This window comes from Solea solea, chromosome 18 (genome assembly GCF_958295425.1).
Source record: "Solea solea chromosome 18, fSolSol10.1, whole genome shotgun sequence".
NCBI classification, from domain to species: Eukaryota; Metazoa; Chordata; class Actinopteri; order Pleuronectiformes; family Soleidae; genus Solea; species Solea solea.
The window spans coordinates 14,006,898-14,031,882 of record NC_081151.1 but is presented as its reverse complement, the minus strand read 5'-3'; the positions used below and the strand labels follow the sequence as shown (position 1 = coordinate 14,031,882).

The following is a 24,985-nucleotide window of genomic DNA, read 5'->3' as shown; positions in this document are numbered from 1 at the left end:
TACTGTAAATTACTCTAAATTGCAGCCTTTGGTTTGCTAATTGTGATAAATTGCCATTTCAGTTTGAAATAGAGCTGCAATTGACTAAAAAAATTATTTTCTCGATAAATTGAGTGTTTGTGTTTGGAAGGTCTTCAGAAAAGAAGTACCACTTCAGTAGATGAAACAGTATATACTGTATCCAGTGTCCAGGGGAATATGAAGCAGAAACACAACAGCAACAAATGATACAGACAAAAAAAGTGAATCTTCAAAAAAACCACATCTGTATTCATGCATAAGGTGAAGTTGGACACACGCTGTGTCCTGTATGAATAAAAGTGATCATTTTCCACATAAAAACATCAAACTGTGTGTGTAACTCCATGCTTAGTCGAACTGCGGTATCTTCATACCAGAGCAGGCAAATAAACTTGACAGTCTGGCCTGGGATTGGCCATAAAAAATGTGCGCGTAGGGCATTGCCAACTCTCTCTTTTTCTCTCTTTGCTCTTCTTCTTGCCTTTTTATTGCCTGAAAATATATCATGCTTTCCAACACTGTTTTGAAAAACGCTGCTGTCGCAAAATTCTCTGAATGAATCCTGGAGTTTTGCTCGGCCCGAGACCAAGACGGAGGATTTTCTGCGGCAGATATCCCCCCCACTGAGACTCAAAGACAAGTCTCCTGCTAGTGCAGTCTGCTCCATCTCACCGGCTTTGAGGAGCTGAATCTGCGTCTCTCAGCCTGACATCGGTGGCTTCCGCTACAACTCTGTGTCCAAGATTTGATTTTGTAAAGTCAGAGATGGTATAGTCTGCAAAACAGTCACACACACACTATTTTTCATTACTCTTCAGGTCTTTGCACACTAAACGCATTGAGAAATATACGGGACGAATGTGCAGACAATTTCGGATGCAATTTATGACGTACCTTCCCATGTACATCAAATGTGATGCAATGAAACAAATACTTTATGAGGATGAGGGGTAAAAAAATCACATTACGTCATCAACAATACTCGTTCTGATTGGTTAGCTGTGAATTTGTCAGAAAAGGAAGCTCGGGAAAATGAACCACGATGCATAAAAACAACAGCTGCAATTTCGAACAGTGAAATGAAATGCTGCGTTGATTGGACACATCCTTCAAATGTGCGAATAATTCAAAACATGGTGTGAAAAGGCCTTTATGTTACATTGGACGTCAGAACTGGCAGTGATGTCACCCCCAAGTTTATTGCGTTCCAGTTAGAAAAAAAAAAACATGGATACAAACATATCTTTAGCTAGCCATTGTTAGCAATACCAGTATATTACGCTCTACGTAATATTCTGCACACACAGTGTAGCAACATGCCTATGGTTAAAGGTTGACAGACTGATTTACTGAATATGACAGAGGTGCTATTAACAGTAACAGTGAGTAGCAGTGTTTGTATAGTGGCAGCCATCTTGGAATCCCATGTTAAGGTTGGTCAGGTAGTGTTTTTGAGTAAGGAACATCTGGAAAGAGTAGAAAAAGAGTAGACATTCCGAGCACAAAAGATTTGCTAACTTTGCCATCTGTGGTGTAGAACTAGGGCTGGGAGATTTAGACCAAAACTCATATCTCGATATTTTTTGTTCGAATGGCGATATGCGATATTATATTGATATTTTGAATAAAACGGGTAAAGTGTGTATTTTTTAGCTAACCACCATCAACCATTTATTTAGGTTTAGTTTAGTTTTTTTGCTCAACAAAGCTGAGCTGTGCATATAACAACAGCTATAAACAATAGTGTTGCCTGTTTGAAACATGTAAAGTATTATAAAAGAAAATCTATAGGAATAGCCTACACTTATAGGCAGAATTGTGCAAATAACAAAAGATGTAAACAAAAACAGGCCTACAGCTTCACAGTATTATATAGAAAACAGAGAAATATAAGAAACCACAGGCAGTCTTGTATAAAGTACTTGAAAGCGATGTTTGAGTAAAAGTATCTTATCAGAAAAGGACATTAGTAGACGTTAAAGTCACCTTTTACAATATTACTTGTAAAAGTCTTAAAGTACCTGACATGTACTGTACTTAAGTATCAAAAGTAATTTTCTGATATAAAATGTACTTAAGTATTGGAAGTAAAAGTAAAAGTATTCAAACAAAGTGAGCAATTACAATTTTGAATATGACATTTATTATGGCTTCTCAACAATAAAAGCATAATAATAGGTACAGGCGAACAACTTCAAACAATATTAAAATGAACCTTCTGTCATGAATGGTGACAAGCTCTTTCTCTCTCTCAACCTCCCTGTGTCTGCTTGTATTTTTGAAACTTTTTGGAACCTTTAGAGTGAGTGTAGCTTTTGGAGTCTGTGGAGCTTCTCGTTTATCTGCGTGAGCTTCAGAAACCCGGAAACCAGAGCCTCGGTGTCGGACGCGGTAAACACGAGCCGCTGATGTGTTTTAAGTCAACTTGGAAAATGTCTGTTGTGATGCATAGTGTGGGTGGATGGAGAACACTACGTAGTACGTACATCCAGATATCCATATTTCAGATTAAAATTAAAAAAAGTGACAGCCCTAATGCACAGAGCAAGCCGTCCTATCCAAACTGGCCTGTTGATGCTTAAAAACCTTTTGGACAACAGAGTGGCATCACTCTCAGTGAAAAATAACTTGGCAGTGTTGTCTGTGCACAATACCAGGCAGCAGCAGCGGCTCCATCACGGCCGCACGGACAGGAAGGGATTACCACAGTATTTTGCTGTGTTTGGTGGGGGGTGGGCGCTCATGACTGCCCCTCTACTCTACAATGGACTATTGGCGTTTAGCAGCGGCCAAATCGGCACTTAACAAAAGCTAATTTCTCACTTGGTTAAACTGGGAAGGATTAGGGGCCCAGTTGTCGGCGCAATCCATGTTTGGTGAAGAGTGAGGGGATATGTGTGTGTGTGTTGGTGGTGGTGTTAGGAAAGGATTTAATCCTCAATTACAAGGGACTAAGGGTGTTTGTGTGTCCGTGGCAAAGGTGGGACACTGAGGTTTAGGAACTTTGCTGGAAAAGACTGCTGCTTTGTCGTCCGTGCACGTGGGGGGAGCGTGTATTTATGTGTGTGCATGCAGCCGAGGGTGGCACAGCCTTTCAAATACATGGTGATCCCAGTGTTTAGGAAGGTGTCAGTCTCCCCAGGTTCACACAACACTGCCCAGTCTACATGCGTTGTGGCAAAAAGGATTTAAACACGTACTGTGAGTGTCATAGAGACAGTAGATGGAGTGATATATGATTATTACTGGTAACACTGCTACTACTACTACTACTACTACCACTGTTACTATAACTGCTGCTACTACTACGACAACTAATAATAATAATAATAATTTTTTATCATCATCATTATTATTATTGATAATAATAAAATCCATTTCATCTAGCAACTACTTTCAGGTATGCTGTGGAAATGAGTGTAAAACCATTAAAGGTAGTCTAGATATTTGGCCTCTTTCATCATTAATTCTAATCAATAAACCAATAATTGATTAAAATAATAAATAGTTCCTCTGGACACTGTTTAGAACCTCAAAAGTAAATTTGTTGTGACACAGGAGACTTTAATCAGTTAAAGGGAAGTTCATGGAGAGAGAGCTGGTGTTCCTATTCGTTTTTCTACTACACTAACTCTGCATGAAGTTCCCTGCAGTGGAATGATTACTACTCCGGCACTGACAACGACTGCCTATGCTGCAAAGAAATCTAAAAAAGGAAACAGAATTGTTGATATGTCATAGCATTTATTTTACCAACAAACATCGTACCCTCATGAGCAGAGAGGACTGCCTCTTGGTGGAGTTCTGGCTTCTGATTGGATGAACTAATGTGGGAGTCTGGAAAAGTTGTTCCTAGATTTACTGTCAGAGCCTGAGGCTGAAAGACTCACACTCACAGTTTAATCCAGCTAAGGCCAAAGTACAACTAAGGCAAAAAATCTTACATGTTCATCGTAATACAAATTATAACGAGCATGATTTTGTGGTTTCTGTGCTGTCCGAACAAAGCTGCCATTTTTGGGAAAAAGCAACTGTTCAGTAGGGGTGCGTGATATGAGTTTAGAATTATATCACAATATTCCATCATGAGTTTCAAAAAGCGCTGCATTGACACTGAACAAACAGTGTTGCATTTAAATTTTTGTTCAGTGTATGATGCAAAATGAATGTATTCATAAAAAATACAGTAATAACTAATAAAGGCTTGATATAGATTGAAGGGCCGCATGTGCTGCGAGTTTGAGATCTCTGCTTAAACCCTTTTCCACTACAAGACATTTTCCTACATCTGTTCCACTGCTGCAGCTTGACCGTTTTTCTTTTACTCCAACATTTAGCAGATGTTGACATCTTTACTGCTCGTATTCATGTATTTATCCATTGTGAGGGACATTCCTGGTGTAAGTGCATTTTGCCACATCTGCAGTGTCTCGATCCCTTTCTCCCAGAACCACTTTTTTAAACTGCGTTCAGTATCTCTGATCTCCTCCAGACTTTTTTGTAGGGAACAAGGATGGGGTTAGTTTTTCCCCCTGAACAACAAACCCTTTCATTTGTATCAAAGCGCTGCCTCACCCCTGCTGACACCCCTGAATTATTCACTTAAAGGAAAAGATAAACAAAGCTTGCTAGCTACAGTTGTTCCATCGATTTCTGTGGGCAACATCACAGATAAGAAAAAGAGGGCTGTAGGAGAGGTGCCCGGCTGCAGCCGTCTCTCTTTTTTTCATTGGCAAATAAATCAATGTTATGTGTAGTTTTTCTCTTGAGAAAGCAGCACCAGTCATGTTTCCCAGGAAAGCAAATATTGCATTAAAACTATATCTAATTTGTTATATAGGTGTTTGGAGTGTAGCTTAAGGGGCTTTTTCGGTGAGAACAATCTTTTCTTTGTTAGTTTGGCTAAAATTGGTGAGTAAACAATGCTGGGCGAGGACCAGTAACTGGTATAATAATTCAAAACATACAATTGCTTTCTCTTATTCTTCACTTTATTCACTCAAGAAGGTGGAGGAAGTGCTTTAAAGTAAGAGCTTTTGATCGCCTGCTCACTCTGTGAGTAATGTCACTGAAATTGGATAATTAGATTATACACCAAGAGCGTCTACACACATATTTGCACATGTGCATCACACCTTGCTACATTTTTGGCCCATTTTATGACATTCCCAGCCAGCCACAAGATCCCTTAAATGCCCCTTTTGGCAACACTTGAAGGCTTGCAGATAAAAAGGGGACCTGGGAAGAAACTGCAGGTTGGCAGGTGCTGTGTTTTGCCTCTCCCTGTCTAAGGCTGCTTAATCACCAGAGGGCTTCTGAATTGTTTATCTCCCCAGGCCCTGTAGCACATTATTAAGTCATCAAGATGTTTTGGGCACACTGCAGCACTATATTCTATGTCCGTCCATATAGCTATTCACATCCATCCCAGGACCAGAGATATTTTCTCCCTGTGTCCAGCTGTGATTGGTCAGGGAATGCAGTGCAACTGGCCATTGGCAGAATGTTTTAGCAGAGCTAGCAGAGCTGTGCACATGTTGACCTGAACAGTTCTATCGTCTAATGAGGAAGAGGAGGAGGAGGTGTCTCGAATCTTAGCCCTGACCAGCTACTGCCTATGTTTGTGAGAGAGTAAAGTGTAGAGTAAAAATGTAAATGTTCTGTATTTATATAGCACTTTTCTAGTCTTGATGACCACTCAAAGCTGCTTTACTCTTCAGTTTTGCCATTTACACGGCGCATCTATAGTGCATTTTCTGAATCACGTATCTTTCATATCCATTCACACACAGTGGTTGCAGCCATCAGGAGCAACAGCGACAGGTTAAGTGTCTTGCCCATCGGCTTGAACATTAGGGGGGCTGGGAACCCACAACCTTTCCAGCTGAAAAATGACTCATTCAACCACGGATCCACCCTTGCCCACAAGACACAACAATATTTAACTTTTGTGAAGTGTGAATTAGAGGGATGTGCACACTGTAAACTGTCACAGTATGTTATATCTATATACTGCATATTGTTGCGTATGGTTCCTGAATTCCTGAAAAACATTCTTGCAGTGAATAATGACACCGTGACGTGACGCCCCACACCAGTCAGGCTTCATACTTCTCAGAAACATTCTTCTGCTGCTCTCCTTCGTCATTCCCCCCACTTTCTCCTCATGTCTCTCCTGTGTTCGACTCTCAGACTGTCATGTCCTCACATGACAATAGAGACTTTTCCTGTTGTCTTTGTCCAACACTTTGTCTCCTCCTGCAGCTTTCATCTTTGCACGCATTATGCCCGTGCTTGTGGTTTCAAAGTCCTAGAGGAAATGCACTGGTGTGATGCAGCTAAGAAATGACTTGCAATGGCCCATGTTGCAAAATATTGCAGCGTGTCACAGGATGTAGCAGCACGATGCTCTGCGTAAACTTGAGTGCTTTCAAACAATTCAAATATTTAATCGTATTAATGTCATAGTTAACTCACAATTATTCGCACATTTTTATCTATTCCGATTTGTTTTTGTCCAATTTTAATGCTCTTATCAACATAGGAAAGTGGATGGGCTTGCTTTGTGCAAATGTTTTTTTATTGAGACAATATCTCTGTCACCCTGCATATTTTGAGTTATTCCTCTTATTGTGAGAGCCGCACAATAATAAGAGAGGCTGTGTATCACCCTACAGTGCAGTTCTTCAACGCAGACCCGGTCCCGTGGTTTAATGTGTCGTTGCCGTAACGAGCTAATCCGAGCTAAAGGAACTAGCGGTCTTCGGAGGTCTCCTTTCTACAGTTCAGGGGTCTGCCAGCTCGGTTGGTAACAGTGCATACATCATTACTTGGATGTGGGGAGTGCGTTAATAACACATTTTACTGACAGCACTAGTAAACTTATCCCATTTGTAATATCTTTATTTCATGTGATATTCTTCTCAGATTTTGGAATGGCTGTTTATTTGTAAAAAATACTGTTTTACTGACAGACTGATTTATTGCATTACATTACATTACATTACATGTCATTTAGCAGACGCTTTTATACAAAGAGACTTACAATAAGTGCATTTAAACATTTGGGTCACACAGACAGTCAAACTGACTTTGAACGGTGTGAAATCACTCTGTTGTGGTTTTGTTGCTTTACTTTGCGTATGTTAAAAGGATAGTTCAGGTTTTTTGAAGTGCTTGTTTGCGATACAGGCTCACAGTCAATGCTGACTGTAGGCTGCACTCCATGCACAACAGTTTTATCCACTTCTAAAACGCTCATATAGTAAAACCATGTCTGCTCTGTAGGGCTGGGCATTATTAAGATTTTACTACTACTTTTTTGATACTGCTTATCGATCTGGTGCTTTTTATTGTTCCTTTTTAGGAGGAAGAATTAAACAGAATAAGTAAACAATAAGTTTAATGTTAATAAAATGAAATATTTGTAATAAGCTTAAACAACTGTGTTGTAAACAACACACCACTGGTAACAGTGATTCATTAATAAATACAATATATGTGTATACTTGAAGGAGAAGGACTCAATCAATAACTTAATTAATGACATATTTATGTTTTATTATTGGAACCATTTCAGACAGAATTCATGAACATATAACTATTCTTTCTTCTGACTTACTAACAGTTACTCTTACCTCGTGGTACTTCAAAATTGAGCTCTGGTGGTCCATATAGTACCTGGTTTCAGAAGTCATTCCTACTTATAAGTTTACCATATCTTAAGAATGCATTTGCTCTTTTATTTTTCTGTTAGACAACATTTTCTGAAGTCTGTGAGCAGCTCATAGGACACATGAGTTGTTCATCAGTTCAAATGTGTTTATTTTGTCTTCTTGAATACGTTAATTTTGATGTGGTTAGTGACACAGTCTTATCAGAGGAGGAGCAGCAGACTAACAGCTACCGTAAAAAAAAGAGCAAATGATTATATGATCATAGCTGTTCTTTGAAATAATAATAAGAAAAATCGTTTAAGAGATGTCTTTATATATTGTGCTTCAGACTCTGTGTGTGTGTGTGTCTCTGTGTGTTTGCCTCAGCAAATGAAAACAGATTGGAGTGGTTATGGGAGCAGGCCTGCTTCCAGTTATTGTGGAGACAGCAGGAATACACAGAAGCTTCTCTCCTTCCCCAAGTTGAGGCCTTGAATATTCCAACTACTAATCATAACAGTGGACCTGAGACAGGCATTGAATATCCTGTAGTAAAACTATATAAAGCGTAAACTATAAATGTAAATGCATTTTTTTAATCTTCCGTATTACATTTGTTTTTGACATCCCTCAAGTAGCAGACCACATTTTGATACCAAACTTCGGAAGAGTTGTTGCGGAGACGCACAGGGCATTCTGGGATGATTAAATGGAGTAACCGTAATCTCAGATTACATACAAACATCAACTCACAGATGAGAGTATAGACACAAAGGTTTGCATCTCTCACTCCAGGCAACGTGACTACGCAAGAGGGCGATTGTCGCAAGAGCCAAAATACTGTATGTGCATGTGTGTGTGTGTGTGTGTGTGTAACAGGGTGAAAGAAAGCTAGCAGGTTCTACTAACTGATACATGTTGGTTGCACTGTTGCTTTTTTGGCTGTCGGTTAGCTTTAGCATTAACCCCAGGCAAGTAGCCCCCCCGTATTACTCATGTAAATAAATCGATAAAACTTTTAACCTTTATTACTCTTTAATTTAATTTTTATTAATGTTCTTTGTGAGCCTTATTGTAAAGTGGGCAACATGTTCCACAAATGATCAATGGTTAATAAATGCTTAATTAGCATTAAGTAATTTCATAAACCCTCAAATAATGTTGGAATCAATACCTTAATTGACTTGAATAAGGGTGTTAAATGTTTAGTTGCAACATTAATGGACATTAGTAAATGCCTATTACAGCATTTAATAATGTTTATTCATGTCACCTCATTGTTAAGTGTTACCAAAGATGGTAGTTTGTCCAGTGTGGGCTACTAAAATGTTGATGATTGATATATAAAAGGCTCATTCTGGGGTAAAGGAAAACAACCATTCATACAATCAGGTGATTGTAATCATTTTTAGTTTCTGCCTAAAGAAAAAGGATTTTACGTTTTACACACTGGACCTTTAAGTTCCTCCTTCTGTGGGATAGTTAAACTCTCCCCAGCCTCCTGCTCTCTGTCCCTTTATTCTTTTTGCAGTGTCTTTCCGAAGCTCACCAGTCATCCAGGCCTTATAAGGGCCTGCAGAGACAGACTTGTCCCCTCATCCCTCCCTCTCTCCCTCTCTCTCCCTCCATCCATGCCCTCTTCTAACCTCCATCTGGTCTGGATCTGCTCTTGTCCTCAACCTGCCCCCCTCTTCTTCTTCTTCTTCTTCTTCTTCTTCTTGCTGCCATTTCTGAATAAACAAGTGAAGTCTGACCATAACACTCACATAGTCCAGGCTTACACTCCTTCACTTTCACCCTCCTCCTCTCCTTGCTGCCTCACCTCTCTTTCTGCCTTAGCCACAGGTTGTTTCTCACCTCCCCTCTTCTATTGTCTGTCTGGAGAGAGATTTAAATGGTTACTAAAGGGTAATTCAAGAGAAGATCAGAGCTGATCAGAGGCCATCATGTTGAATTCATAAACCGGGGCCTGCACTCAAACGCCGTAATTCACCGCTGGAGCGAGAGAGTCAGGCAGGAAGAGTGAGAGAAGGACAGAGGGAGGGAGAGACATCTTTTCATCTTGATGTCACTGTCAGGCAGTGTTGTAATATGTCTTATTCAGACAGGTGGGGCACTGCTACATCATAGTCTGGGATGGGACTGTGGAGTGTGTGTGTGTGTGTATGTTCCAGGAAACTCCCACTTGGCAGTGTACTGATGAGCTTCATATAGGGGAACGGGAGGAGGGGGAGGATTTGGACGGAGCAGGCGACAGGGAAACACAGAAGTGAGCGAGAAAAGGATCCAAAATTGTGTTGGAATGTGGTCCTGATCAAACAATTTTTTTTGTGGCTACAATGGAGACCAAGCCAACACTTCACCTGACAACATGTCAATGACTAAACCTGAGAGTCTCCACAGAGGAGCACACAGATCTGCCTCATCCCACACCTCCTGCCACTGAAATAAATCACAGGAGAGTGTACATTTATTTCACATGTTCATCCATCTGTACCTTTGTCCTTTTGTCCCACTTTCCATTTTCTTGAGTGACAATGAACAGTAACTTACACATTTAAAGGCATTTTCTTCATGACCTCTAGAGCAGGTCATCTTCTAACCGTAAGGTCAGCAGTTCACTCACTGACTCCTCTGGTCTGTGTGAGGAAGTGTCAGGTCTGCCCAGATCAGACCTGGGCATCCCTGTCCGGCCCACCGTATGTCAGTCATAAACACAGATGAACAAGTATTTATGCTGTGCATGCAATACAACTGTGTTGCTTTTATTTTGAAAAGCCTGACATATGGACACACGTATCTGCGTCTGTCTGCACAGCGATAGGTGAAGCTAGCCAGTTTCCCCTGGCCCCCTAAAAATGTCGGCTCACGTTAAAAAAAGAAAAGTTAATTCCGAATGTCGTGTTTTCAACAAGCCATGGACTGCTAAATATTTCTTTACAGGCGTCAAAGGTAACAAGAACTTATCTGATGAAGAGCGCGAAAAGGAGTCGGAGGCAGCCTATATCGAAGACAACGTTAAGAACGATGTCCGTGGTACCTTTCCTCTACAAATGTCTCGGTTTAAGTTCAGGAGTTATCATTTTTATTTATTTATTTAGTTTATTATCTCATTATCTAACCAGTGAAGCACCGTCACTCGTATGTAAACTCATCCGGTGTGATTGCAGCATTAGTGTGTGTGTGTGTGTGTGTGTGTGTGTGTGTGTAAGCGTGAAGGTGCGCTCTGTGCGGGTTGTGGTTGTGTTAGACAATATGTTCACTACACTACACCACAGTAGTATAGTATAATAGTATTCATTATATAGTGTAGTAATTTGATATTTTCAATAGAGTTGGTTAGTTATTGTGTGTTTGTATGCTGCCCAATTTACACCAAAACAATAGAATTTACTTCTTTTTTAGATAAAAGAGATTAAATTAAAATGAATTCAAACTTGGCCCGGCCCTCAACGATATTTTTTGCTTCTCATGTGGACCACTTCTCACGATTTGTCTTGTGACAAGACACCAAACAACTTCTGGTGGTAGAGCAAAGAATTGGATCTGACCCACAAACCAGTTTTATCCAGCCTGCGCTGTCCTCACAGGTTACCTCAAGTTGATATATTTTTATTTATTATGGTTTTATTTGACATTCATAAATGTAAGGGATTGTTTTTGCCTTTGCACTACCATTATTTATTTCATATCTCTATGATTTTTAATATAAAAATAACAACATATGAATACCTTACTAATGTTACAAAACAAACCATGACATTTAGTGTTTTGAAGTATCTTTCCCCAGAATTTCTTTTCATCAAATTGTAGCTGTCATTGCCAATATAGGAATTGGACAGAAATACAAGTTTCATGTCTTGACTCTCCTGATATTAATGTGATAAGTATAACAAAACTGCTTTAAACTCTTAAATTGTCTCAAAATCACGTTGGAATCACTTAAACAGCCAATGCATTAAAATTGTGAATTGCAGTTATGTTGGTCAGGATAATTGTGGTTATATCATCTCATGCCAATGCAGGACTGACTTCAGATAAATTGGCGGCAGATAGAGAAGTGTAACGTGAGCATGAGAAAAGTCAGTGTTAGGATTTAAAGCTTTTGACTTGGACTGTTTGTCTTCCTCTCAGCAGAAAAATGATCTGTGTAATCATCTGACGCAATAACACGACGGAGCTCTTCTGCAACATTAATCTCACTCTTTAAAGCGATCTGCTCTTCCTCCTGTAACAGCATATTTGACTACCTCTCTTCTCTCTCTCCCTCCCCGTCTGTAATAGCTGTGATTTAATTTAGCTATTTAACCTGTAATTCCGGCAATATTTATTGAGGAGTGAGGGGGAGAAAATTGGGCCATTAGCCGCCCCAGATGAATACACCGAGATGAAAATGAACGCTGCTAACTGCCAGTTGACCTTCGCACCGGATTTCGAGCCGTTCCCTCTCTCTCTCTCTCCCCCTCTTTTATTAGCGACAGCCACAGTAATTATGGCAAATTGAATCGGAGTGAAAACTGGTATCAGTCGGTAATGAGAGTTTTATATGGTGTGAAAGTGAACCGGGAGGGAGCGACACACACAGACGAGAGAGTGACCGAGGGATGAGGAGTGTGTGTATTGTTTTCTCATCCATATGGCTGCTGCTGGAGCACTCGCACGTGCGCACACACACACACACAGTATGTCAGAATCTCACACACTGTGTCAAAATACATGCGTCTAAAATTATTTTTCTAAAGATCTGTGGGGTTTTAAATAAAAAGAATGCAGTTTTTCATTCTCCACGCCAGAACACATTCTTTTTCTTACTCACACTTGTCCAAACAGGTTGTGCTGGCAGGGTGTAAAAGAGAGAAAGAGAGAGGAGTGTGTGTGTGTGCGCGAGTGTGTGTGTGTCTGTGTGTGTGCAAGAGAGAGTGAGAGAAAATGTGAGCCAAAGAAAACACAGGCAAAGGGCCAGACCGCACCTCCACTGACAGAGAGAGGCTTAAAGAGGCAGCAGAATCAGACAGAGAGAGACTGAGAATATGTGTGGGAGAATCATCTCACTGAGGAAGGTCAGAGTACTTCTCTCTGTCAACACCTGCATGTTTTTATTAAATCCTCTCAAGCTAATTATTTACCACTCCATAAATCATTTTCCACATATACATTCATGACTGTACACTCCTGTACTTCCTACATTATAATGGTACGTTAGGAAACATTTTTTTTATAATATGAAGTAAAAGAAAAAAGAAAAAAAATATATACATACATGTATTTATATTTTTTTATAAAATCAATTGCACGTTGATCCATAATTCACTGACACAACTCTGCCATAAAACAATTATTAATAATACATACACACATTTTATCATTTATATTTCACTTGGTCTATTTCAGTGGTATATTATTGTATTGCACTGCACAAACTGTACTGTAATATTTTAAGTTACTGTAAACATGTTATTGCCTGCTTGTCACCAAAATATAATAATAATAATAATATAATCATACTAGTAACAATAACAACAACAACAATGATGATAATAATAATAAATTAGGGTAGGCCATCTATATTACCAGGTAAACAACAAACAATTAAATAAAAATGGTAAAATATCCATACGTGAAATGGAACTAGCCCATTATATATTTCTTACAGTAATAATAGGGTCTTTATAACCAAATAATTGATGATATGACATTGAAATTAACCGGAGTTACTGAATCTAGTGAATTTCAAAATCATGTAATAATAATAATAATGATGATTTAATATGAGAGACATGTATCACCATGAACCAAAAAACATATGTGAGAAGGGGAATTATGTATGAAACCAGGTGTCCTTTTTTCTCAGTTTCATGTCTAAAGGATGGTTAATCTCTGACTGGTTTAGATTTACGTCTTATTTTGATGCACTTTAGTCACTACACTTCACATGTGCTCCATTATCTGACCACGCACGCACACACACACACACACACACACAGACAGAAGGAAAGAAGGACAGATAACATAGATAACGGCTGAAACTGGCTGACAGGAGGCAGGATGCAAACACAATGCCATGATGTCATGAATATGCTAATTAGCACATTATGTCATCATCTACTGACATTTGGCAATATTCCGATTAGGATATAGCAACTTTTTAGTTTAGTTTTTTTTTAAATAACAGGAATAAAAGGGATAAAACAACATAAAGGGATATAACAGTAAGCAGTGGATATGGCTTTCATACACTTCATTCACTTTTTTACACTCATCAGGAATATTCTTTACACAAGTTGTAGTGGGTATATGTTTTTTTTAATTGGGGTAAAGATGAAGGTGAAGGACTCCTTTCTCATTGCCGTAACTCATACTAACAATTGTTTCCCAAACATTCCATATGGGGACCCACTATTATCTACTATCACAATATATATCGTGTATAGTAATTGTTACCTCTTTAGGACCTTTTCTGGCAAAAACACTGACCTTGTCAGGACCAGTGGTAACACCTAACATCATTTTAAATTGGTAAACAAATCATTTCCCAGCGATGTTGATGGTAAATTGATTAAAGCTTAATTTAATGCATATTATTTAAACTCTGAAAATCTAAGGTAAAAGTTTGAAAATTCTCCTATTTTGTTTGAGGACTCAAATATAATCTCCTACGATACATCTGAGGGTCCCGACCCAGTGTTTGGGAACCAACAATGTGCAATGTGCAACTTAATCTCCGAAATAAAGTTTTTGATGGTGAAATGACTACTTAAATGTTTCCATCACTGCTGATCAGAGCCAGAGCTGAATACTAGGTTGATTATAGTCATGTCACCTGGGAATGAATGTGGATTATATTATATTGTACTTTGCAGATAAAGTCAGATTTTAGCAGGTGTGATTGGGCTTTTTTGACCAATGGAATAGGAGCTCTACTTTAATCTTATTAATAATCTTAATACTAAGACCTAATATAGGCTAAATAAGTAATAGTCTTAATACCATAATGGTACTCTTTCAACAGCTCAGGTCTCCACAACATGAGCAATGTATGCACACAGACTGTAAGTGCACATACAGTATAAGGCGTAATCAAAACAGTGTGTGTGTTTATGAGAGAGAGAGAGGAAAGTATCTCTGCAGACCTCTTCCCACACACACACACACACACACACACTCACATAAAACATGGGTCTCTGCATCTTACCAAATACAGTGATGAGCAGTCCTCTCTCTCTCTCTCTCTCTCTCTCTCTCTCTCGGTCTCTGTGTTTTTTTCATATGGAAATAGGAAATAATGGGGTGATTAAATAGAGTCATATATTAAAGTACAGCTGACATTAGAATTAGCATAATGTGCTCTCGCCTCAGGCTGCATACTTTATTTGCCATCTGCGTTGGACTCCCTTCCCCCAGGAGGGGCACACACACACACACATACACACACACTCAAGCACACACACACACACACCCCAAAAATAAATACCACGACCCACTCCTTCCACTGTGGCCAGAGAGAAATGTGCAGAGTTTCAGTGCAGAAACAGCACATTTTCTCTCTCTCTCTCTCTTTTTCTCACACACACAAACACCTCAAAAATGAACATCGGTTGTCGCTTGATGACTTCTGTCAGCAGATGAGAAGTTCAGCTGAAATACAGAGGTAGGGAGGGAGGAGGGGAAGCTCATCTCTCTCTCTCTCTCTCTCTCTGTCTCTCTTTCACTCACACAGCAATGAGTGTACAGAGAGAGTGATGGGGGGTCATTTTATTTTGTCGATTTCTGGGTCTGAAGATTCAGTGTCTGCATGTTTGTGTGAGAGAGAAAAGAGAGTAAAACTGTAGACACAGAGAAGAACAGACAAAAGCTGGGATATGGGGAGCGACTATTTTCATTGTTGTGTGTGTGTGTGTGTGCAGTGTCGTGGTAGTGGTGGCGTTAGGGTTGCTGTCCCCTATAATTAAGTCAAAAAGGGTGTACAGGACTGTGGAGCTGAGCAGCTGTTCCACTTCTATCCTCACATGAGGGTGAGAAGAATTTAAATGAATAATATAGGTTATTTAGGCAGTATTTTTTTTACTTTTATTTATGAATAACACATTAAACACGGTATCTATTTGACCTGAACTTTTCCTTTGTGAAACATGTCACAGTGTATCTAAAGGGAAAGTAGCCTATAATTGACTCATAGGGACAGAAGCAAACATTGACACTGAAATGAATACTCCATTCAAATGAATAGTCTGACAAATGAATAGAAGACTTTACGTACATTGTTCAAATCACCTCATGTTCTTATAACAAAGTACCTTGATCATTGCACTTAAAGGAAAAGTTCAACATTTTGTGTTAAGCCACACACAGACACACACTATTAATGCAGAAAATGCATGTTTTGTGACAAGACAAGACTATGAACTTCCATTGAATAAATATGAGAGTGATTAGAGAGTACAATTACCATTATCTGTCCCAGTGTGTTTTATACTCCCAGTAGGAGTGTTCCTATTTAATGTACATCAAGTCTGATTGTGTAGTGGTGGAGGCAAGTTCTGATAAATGCTCTGGAAATGCTGGTGAGAAAGCCAGATTGTTTGAATGTAGGTTTTGAAAATTCTGATTAAATGTGAATACATAGTAAAAAAGATGTGTATGTGTAAGTGTGTGACATACTATCGTAAGATTCTGCAAATCACTGAGTTCATATTTGTGATCATGTCTAAATACATGTAAACACAGTGTTTTATCAACTTGTGGTTCTTTAAAAAAAAAAAAAAAAAAAATGTGATGTTACAATTTCCTCTTCATGAATGTGATAAGGTTTAGGCACAAAAGGTTCCTGGTTAGAACAGAAAAGAAAATACCACCCAAGAATGCCCTGATAACAGCACAAACACAAACATTTGGGTCAACCTGTTCTTGAAGTGCACCATGATTTGCAGAAAAGTAAATTAGCAAACTTTCAACGGTTTATTCCAACAAACAGCAACAGACATTTTTTTTTTAGCTTGAAGAGGTTCCCAGCTTTTTTATAATGATATAGATTGAAATGTACAAACACACTTAACCATACATCTTACATCACGATTACTATACCGGGTAGGTGGGTACAGATGCGTGCGCGCACACACACACACCTACGCACACAGTGAACTTTGGCCTTATACTGGTAAACTGCTCGTTATTTCATATATGGGTCCTGTTCTAAGGCCAGCCCTCAGCTAAAATATTTCATGAATCTTTTTCTTTGTGTGTTGCAGGTGGTAGGGATGAGCCTTCCAGCTACATATGTACCACATGTAAGCAGCCCTTCCCCAGTGCCTGGTTCCTGCTGCAGCATGTCCAGAACACCCATGGAATTCGAATTTATCTTGAGTCCAATCCCTCAAGCACTGCCCTCACCCCACGCATCTCAATGCCTCCACCTATGGGCAGCGACTCCATACCACAATCCCCCCTTGCCAACTTTCTTGGTGACAACAATCCTTTCCACCTTCTAAGGATGACAGGTCCTCTGCTTCGTGAGCCTCCCCCAGGCTTTGTGGAGAACCGCCTTCCCAACACGCCTCCATTTGTCAGCCCTCCACCCCGCCACCACCTGGACCCCCACCGGCTGGAGCGCCTTAGTGCAGAGGAAATGGGCCTCATCTCCCAGCACCCTAGTGCCTTTGAAAGGGTGATGCGGCTAACGCCTATGGCCATGGAGTCCCAATCCATGGACTTCTCCAGACGGTTACGTGAGTTGGCGGGTAACAACAACAGCACCACACCACCGTTGTCACCCAGCAGGGCCAACCCTATGCACCGACTACTAAACCCCAATCCCTTCCAACCTGGACCAAAATCTCCCTTTCTTAGCACCCCTCCCTTACCGCCGATGCCCCCAAATAGCACCACCCCTCCCCAGACACAGAACAAGGTCAAGTCCTGTGAGTTCTGCGGTAAGACCTTCAAGTTCCAGAGCAACTTGGTGGTGCATCGGCGCAGCCATACTGGAGAAAAACCTTACAAGTGCCAGCTGTGTGACCATGCCTGCTCTCAGGCTAGCAAGCTGAAGCGCCACATGAAGACCCACATGCACAAGGCAGGATCCCTGACAGGGCGCTCAGATGATGGTCTGTCTACTACAAGCTCCCCAGAGCCGGGAACCAGTGATGTCACAGGTGAGGGCATGAAGAATCGAGATGGTGACTTCCAGGGGGAAGGTAATGAGGAGGAGGAAGAGGAGGAAGAAGAAGAGGAACTTGAGAATGAGAGTCGACCAGAATCCAACTTCAGCATGGAATCTGAGTTCTACCGAAACAGGGAAAATGGGTCTAAACAACTGACAGAGGAGAAATCATCACATCACGCTCTTAACAAGATGGTAGAAGGTGGGGGGCTCAACTCTATACAACAGTACAATAATTTGATAGTTGACAATCGTAAAAGAATGCCCTTCTCCAAGCAGGGCTCAGATGGACTGCGGGACACTGGGGATGAAGACTCAGTGGCTGGGGAAATGGACCACCAGCAGCAGGAACAGAGGACCACCATTAATGGACGAAACTGTGGCTCTGGTGACTCTTTCTCAGGCCTCTTCCCCCGTAAGCCCACCCCCATCACCAGCCCCAGCCTGTCCAACTCTTCCAATAAGAGGATCAAGATTGAAAAAGACTTGGACATTCCCCCAGCACCCCACATTCCCTCTGAGAATGTCTACTCCCAGTGGTTGGTGGGCTACGCTGCCTCACGGCACTTCATCAAAGACCCTTTCCTAGGGTTCACTGATTCCAGACAATCTCCGTTTGCCACCTCCTCTGAGCACTCGTCAGAGAACGACAGCCTGCGATTCTCAACACCTCCGGGTGATCTGCTGGACGGGGGCCTGTCGGGCCGCAGTGGCACAGCCAGCGGGGGCAGCACACCACATCTGGGTGGAGGCCCTGGTCGACCAAGCTCCAAGGACAGCAAGCGGTGTGATACCTGTGAATATTGCGGTAAGGTGTTTAAAAACTGTAGCAACCTGACAGTGCACCGGCGCAGTCACACTGGTGAAAGGCCCTACAAGTGCGAGTTGTGCAACTATGCCTGTGCGCAGAGCTCCAAGCTCACACGCCACATGAAGACACATGGCCAGCATGGTAAGGAGGTCTACCGCTGTGACATTTGCCAAATGCCCTTCAGCGTGTACAGCACTCTGGAAAAACACATGAAAAAGTGGCACGGAGAACATTTGATGACCAATGAGGTCAAAATTGAACAGACAGAGAGAACCTAAAGAAGGTTCCCTATTTCTGTACTTTGCGCCAGACTTTGACTTAAAAAATAAACAAATAGGGGAGCTGGATACTCTTTTTCTGAAATGTTACTTTCGGGTAGATTTTTGTGTTTTTGCCTAAGAAACTGCCAGCTGAGAAAAAAAGAGAAAACAGAGATTTTAACACCAACTGAAGCTGTCTAAACTGCCTCATTTGGCGTTCCTTTTTAAACAATCACTCACTTGAGTTATTATTTGGAGCCTTTAACTGTGCAATAATTTCTGTATTTATTGGATTTTGTATTTTGGCATGTGCAGGTACATTTTCATTTAGGCTTTTATTTTATTTAGTTTGACTTTGCATTGCTCTGTTTTTTAGTACCCCCACATGATATCCTGAGAGTTTAAAAGTCCATTTAAGTAAACATTTTTGGCCGCTACATGTAGGAAATTGTATATTAAGCTAAATGTGATTTCTCGAAGAGGAGCTGAATTCAAGCTTCAATTTTGAAAGTGGCTTTTATAACTGAGAATGCTAGAATTTACATTTTCATTTTATGTGATTATGACGATATGCGGACAACAATCCTTTGGCACTGTAGCATGAACTGACTCTAAAACATGTCAATATAATTGGATATGTAGCACTGAGTGTCATATTTGACAGTAAATGTAAAATCAAACAGGTTTCCTCCTGAAAAGACCATAAAAAGCCAGAAGATACTGATTCTAGATGAGGCAGCTGCTGACTGGTATGTAGTACCAAGCCCTGACAACGCTATAACTCACTTTTTTTTTTTTTTTGCTCTCTACACCCTCCACTTACTACCACCTTACCCACATTCAAACATCCATGTATTATATTTTGCATGAAGCTGTATGATCCAGGCTATATTATTTATTAGGAGTAAACTGAGTATGAAGCCATCCATAATACAGAGACATGAAAGGATGAGACATGGGAGCGAGCACAGGGACATCTCAGGGTGAGCTATACTACTTTTCTTTGTTTATCCTCATCCAGAGGCATTTCCATGTCGTCATATGCTGAAATCCTTTAAGGGACACCTTATCTTATCCACCTTATCTGCCTAATGTCCATGCTTTGTTCTTATTTCAAAGAAAAGTCACAGCACCTACTTTCTGTAGAACATGAATTAGATAAAAGTTGGTTAAATGTAGGGCTGCAACTAATGATTACTTTCATAATCGATTAATCCAGTTATTGTTTTCTTGAGTCATTGTTTGGTAAAAATGATGATATTTTCAAATGTCTTGTTTTGTCCACAAAATTATTCAGTCGCATTGATTCCTTTGTCATAAGAAGTAAATAAAATATTCACGTTTAAGAAGCTGAAAGAATCAGAGAACTTGCTTCAATTATAAAATTAATCTGTTATAAAGTCAGTAGAAAATGAATTTAGTAAGTGAGTAATTCATTTAGTAATTAATTAATTCATTTACGAATTGATTAATCGTTGCAGGCCTATAGTAACATGTATGTGAATAAATGGCAGAAGCTACCATTTAAAGTAGATCTCATTGAATTATCCAAACCTGTTTAAGAATCAACATCCTTATGTGTTTCTGTCATGACATTTATCACAATTTGTTTAAACATAACATTAGTAGTACATTTTTGCTTGTATTGTTATAGTGATTTGCATAATGTGATTAATGAAGCCTCCTCTGTGGGAATAAGAGTCCCTCAAAGTTTCACCATTACACTTAAGTTGGAAAAAAAAGGTATGTTTGTTCTGAGAAACTAGGACTTAAGCAGCACCAGCTCGCTCCATGCTCCTTGAATATCATGACCCCAGTTTTCTTCCAAATGGCACTTTTTAAAAAAACAAAAACAAACAAACATCAGATCTAATTTAATGTTAATTAGCTCATAACAATAGACCTGCACTTTAGGGTTCTCTGTACAACACACAGAAACCTGGACAGAAAAGGGTCTAGAACTTGGGATCTTCTGACACTGACGTGCCCAGGGTTGTTTGGCTTGGCTTTCCCCAATACTGGCACTATAAATAATAAATCATAATTCTAATAATCACAATAATGATGATGATAACAAACATGAATCCAGGACAGTTTCTGTACTGCCATTCAATTTGACATGAGTGTGCCTTGAAAAAACAATCTTCCTACTGATTGTCACACATAAATGCAACAGATTAACGAAGCATCAAATTAAACAAACAAAAAGTAAAACATCTATTAATTTTAATGTGTAACCTGACATCTCAACTCAATAATTGAATTCAGTCAAAAATGAAACAATGCTGAGTTTAGACTTTGGAATATCCAGCACTCAATACTAGCGTGTCTGTGTGTGTATATATGTATGCATATGTACATATAAAGACACAAACAAACATTTATATAAATATATACATATATAGAGAGAGGTAGATATATATCAAATTCTTCACACAAGTCTCAGCAGAAAAACACCAAGAGTGAACAAAAGCCACAAAAATTCAACAAAGACCTGGACAGAAATCAGGAAAAAAATTATTTTAGTGCACTCTGTCTTAATACAAGTTTACAGTATTGAAACAAGTACAAGGGTAAAACAATATTTTGTGTGTATGTGTGTTTTGAACAAATGTTTTTTTTTTCCCCTTTTTATTTTCTGCTTCTAAAATTTCTCTGAAAGCCGTGCTGGCGACGTGTGTGTTGTTTTTCTTTCTCACTTTCTGTTATTTTTATTTTGGTGACGGGGTTTTTTAGTATATATATATATATATACATAAATATATATATATATGAATATATATAACATTTTTCTTGTTTACTGTAAAAATATACCAATATTTGTAATATTGGAGAATGCCTGGGCATTTTACAAAAATAGAAAAAGATAGTTATTTTTTTTATTTTTTATTTTTTACTTTTATTTTGCAGTCCAATTTGAATTGTGGGTCTCTTAAAACTGTTTTGTCACTGTAACTGTAAAAGTCTTAAGTTTTAGTAACTTTTCTTCTGCATTGGGTGTCATGAAATAATAAAAAAAAACGAGTTAAAAAAAATGACTGAGCTGTAACACACTTGGATTTGGTGTGGGAGTTTGGGGTGTGGGTAAGTGGGAGGGTGGGTCGATGCTGCTCCATTAACAATAGATGGTGGATGGAGGTGTCATTTCAGAAATGTCTTATTCTGGAAAAATCACACTGAGAATTTTGACTTATGTATCTATTTTCCTTCTCCTGGAATGAATTGTGCTTCATGGATGGTTTAAAATACATGTTAAGGCACTTGGTGTCTTTTCGGACGAGCTTTTCGGACGAGCTTTTTTTTTCTTGTAGGCCTTTGTGCATCCTTTGTGAATATGGTACTCTGAGTACCACAGTGACTTCATTCCAGGGACAAGATACACTTGATGTTTCCTCTGACTGGGCAGGATAAACACAAACCTGATTTGTACTGTTGTAATGAATCACATTGTACAGTGGGGGGAGGGGTGGGGGGGCTGTTTGATGGCCTTTTAGTGACAAAAACAAGAGTTGATGTTTTGTTTACATTGGTTGTACATATTTTTCTATGACTATACTGTTTGCGTTTTTATTTGACTTGTTTTTTTTTTTTCTTTTTTAATTTGTTTGTGATTTCTAACAGGCAGTGGATTCCTGTGTTTAGGGATGTGGGCGGGTTGGTGGGTGGGTGTGGTGGTTGATTCTTCTGTTTGAACTTTGTGACCTCCATGTCAGTTTTCAGGCACATGCCTCCCCCATTGATATTTTCTCGGCATGAGAACAGAGCACAAATACAAGCTGTTACAATTCTCCATCCTCTGCTTGTTTGTCTCATTTTTTTACCGAGCTGAACTGACAGAAGACATGATTGTGGGATAAATGTGAAAATGTTTCTTCATGCACCATGAGGGTTCAGGATTATTATTATTACCTACAAGCAAACAAACAACAACCACTTTCATAATGAAATAATATTTCAGTTCATTTAAGTGTGCTTGTATCATGTACATGACATAGATGCTTACTGTCAGTGAAAACATGGCTGCCAGTGCGGACACGAGGAAATACCAATTTAAGCCACATAAAAAGGCTCACCTATTAAAATCTATGTTTTCTCAAGTCAACAATAATTTTGTTGCTTTTTCCTCACCATTTCTGTGTTAGTTAGTTAGTTAGCTAGTTAGTTTGTGTTAGTTTGGACACACCACTCCCCTGTAGCAAAGTCCATAAAGAAAATCAGTTGTTGAACCACTGCTGCCTTGATCAGTAAGTTCAAATGTGACTTTGGGGTTTGAAATCCTTTGCACCAGCACCTCCTGTGTCCCTGAGAGTTAAAATGCTGGTTTTGGACTATGGACTTTGATATGGGCTTTAGTTTCCATTCAGAGAAGGCTGTCAAATGATGAGTTAAATTGGCATCCTTGTACTGCACCTAAAGATATTTCAGCCTTACGCAGGGGTAGATTTTATTAGGTGAACATTTTCACTTTCCCCCTTGTGTTCCTGCAGCCATAAGAGAAAGGCCTTGTGTCTCAGGCTTGTTCTTGGTGATGGTGGCATACTTGAAGTGCTCTTGCTAATCAAATTACTGCTGTGGAGAAATAAAAAAGAAAGTCTCCATTTCATATATTCATATATTATATTATTTATATACTATAGATATGTATAGTCATTCATTAGTAGAAACCACCACAGGTACAACTTTTAGGGTGCACTTATGCCAGCCTTGTCTCGAGTGATTACATTGGACCCTGGTGCTTTTATCCCCTCAGTTAGGTGTACGGCGTTACTGGTAAGGTGTTACTGTAAAATCCCAGCTTTTCATCTATCTATCTATCTATCTATCTATCTATCTATCTATCTATCTATCCATCCATCCATCCATCCATCTATCTATCTAAGTTGTTCAGTGCCTTAAATACACTTCCTTTCTTGTTCTACGCTCACATTGCATCAATCATGTCTTGGATTTAATTTATGAACTTACTTGAGAAGTTACATTAGGTCATAATGTGCTAAATTTCACCCCATCAATAATCATTACAACATTTGAAGCAATGAATAATGCATTTCCTAGAATCTTCTCTTCTCCCCTTTCACTCATATACCTGGTAGTATTTACTAATGCATGTCCAGACAACTACCTGACACATGTCAGTTAACACTTCCTCTTTTGGTCACATTTTTAATGACTCAGTAGGTCAGTCTATTCAGGCCTCAGCACACACACACACACACACACACACAGTAAGATTAACTAGACAAATCACATATTAAGAATCTTTAAACTGTTTATCATCATTAATAATTAAACATTAATCAACATCTGGTTTACTTTCTTATTTATTCGCTTAGATTTATGTTACTTAAATACCGAATAGGATATTTTCTTAATGAGATCTTTGTAAAAGGTTAGTAAATCAGGATTATGTTTGTTTATAAATTATTACTTAGAACGCATGAGCACCCATGAGCTAATGCACTGTGTTAAGGTTACATAGCAATTTCAGTTGAGCTCAACCTTCTTGACAGAACACTGGGTTTTAGGTGCGGGGGTTCACATCATGGAGTCTTTGATGATTATGTCAGAATCTTAAAGAACCAGGACCAGGTTTGCATCACATATTACAATGTATTAAATTATACATGCAGTACAATATAATATACATACAATACATATAATATAATGGACATCTAGTGGAATGCCTTTAAATAAATAAAATAAAAATAGTCAAATCAATAGCGATACCTGCATGGAGGCAAATCAGCGTCCTAATTTAAGGTCACTAATGGCGTATTTCCACCGGCTCTACTCACCTCGCCTCACCACTGTTTAAGTAGCGTTTCCACTAGCATAGTACCTGGTACCAGGTACTATTTTTTGTACCTGCTCCGGGGAGGTTCCAAAAGTGTGCTGAGTAGGTAATATGCGATGATTGGTCAGACTGCCGGCCACTGACTGGCCAGAGTGCCGTCACAGGGGAAATGTCTAAAATCTCAATATTTAACAGAGGAGTTTGGTCCACGACCGGCATCACAGTGCTGCTGTGTTTCATTCCAGTGACTGTGTCAGACGGCGTCTGTGCTCCAGTCATGGAGGAAGT

At 39.4% G+C, this 24,985-nt stretch overlaps 1 protein-coding gene across 1 annotated transcript in view; it reads left to right on the top strand.

Annotated features, from left to right (window-relative positions):
• The window catches only part of bcl11ba (BCL11 transcription factor B a), a 41,930-nt gene extending 19,551 nt beyond the window's left edge, over nucleotides 1-22,379 (top strand). The window contains exon 3 of the mRNA XM_058614592.1: nucleotides 16,922-22,379. Within this exon, the coding sequence (XP_058470575.1) occupies nucleotides 16,922-18,921 (2,000 nt within the window). The 3' untranslated portion in view covers nucleotides 18,922-22,379. The remainder of the gene's footprint in view (nucleotides 1-16,921) is intronic.
• Nucleotides 22,380-24,985: the final 2,606 nt, after the last annotated feature.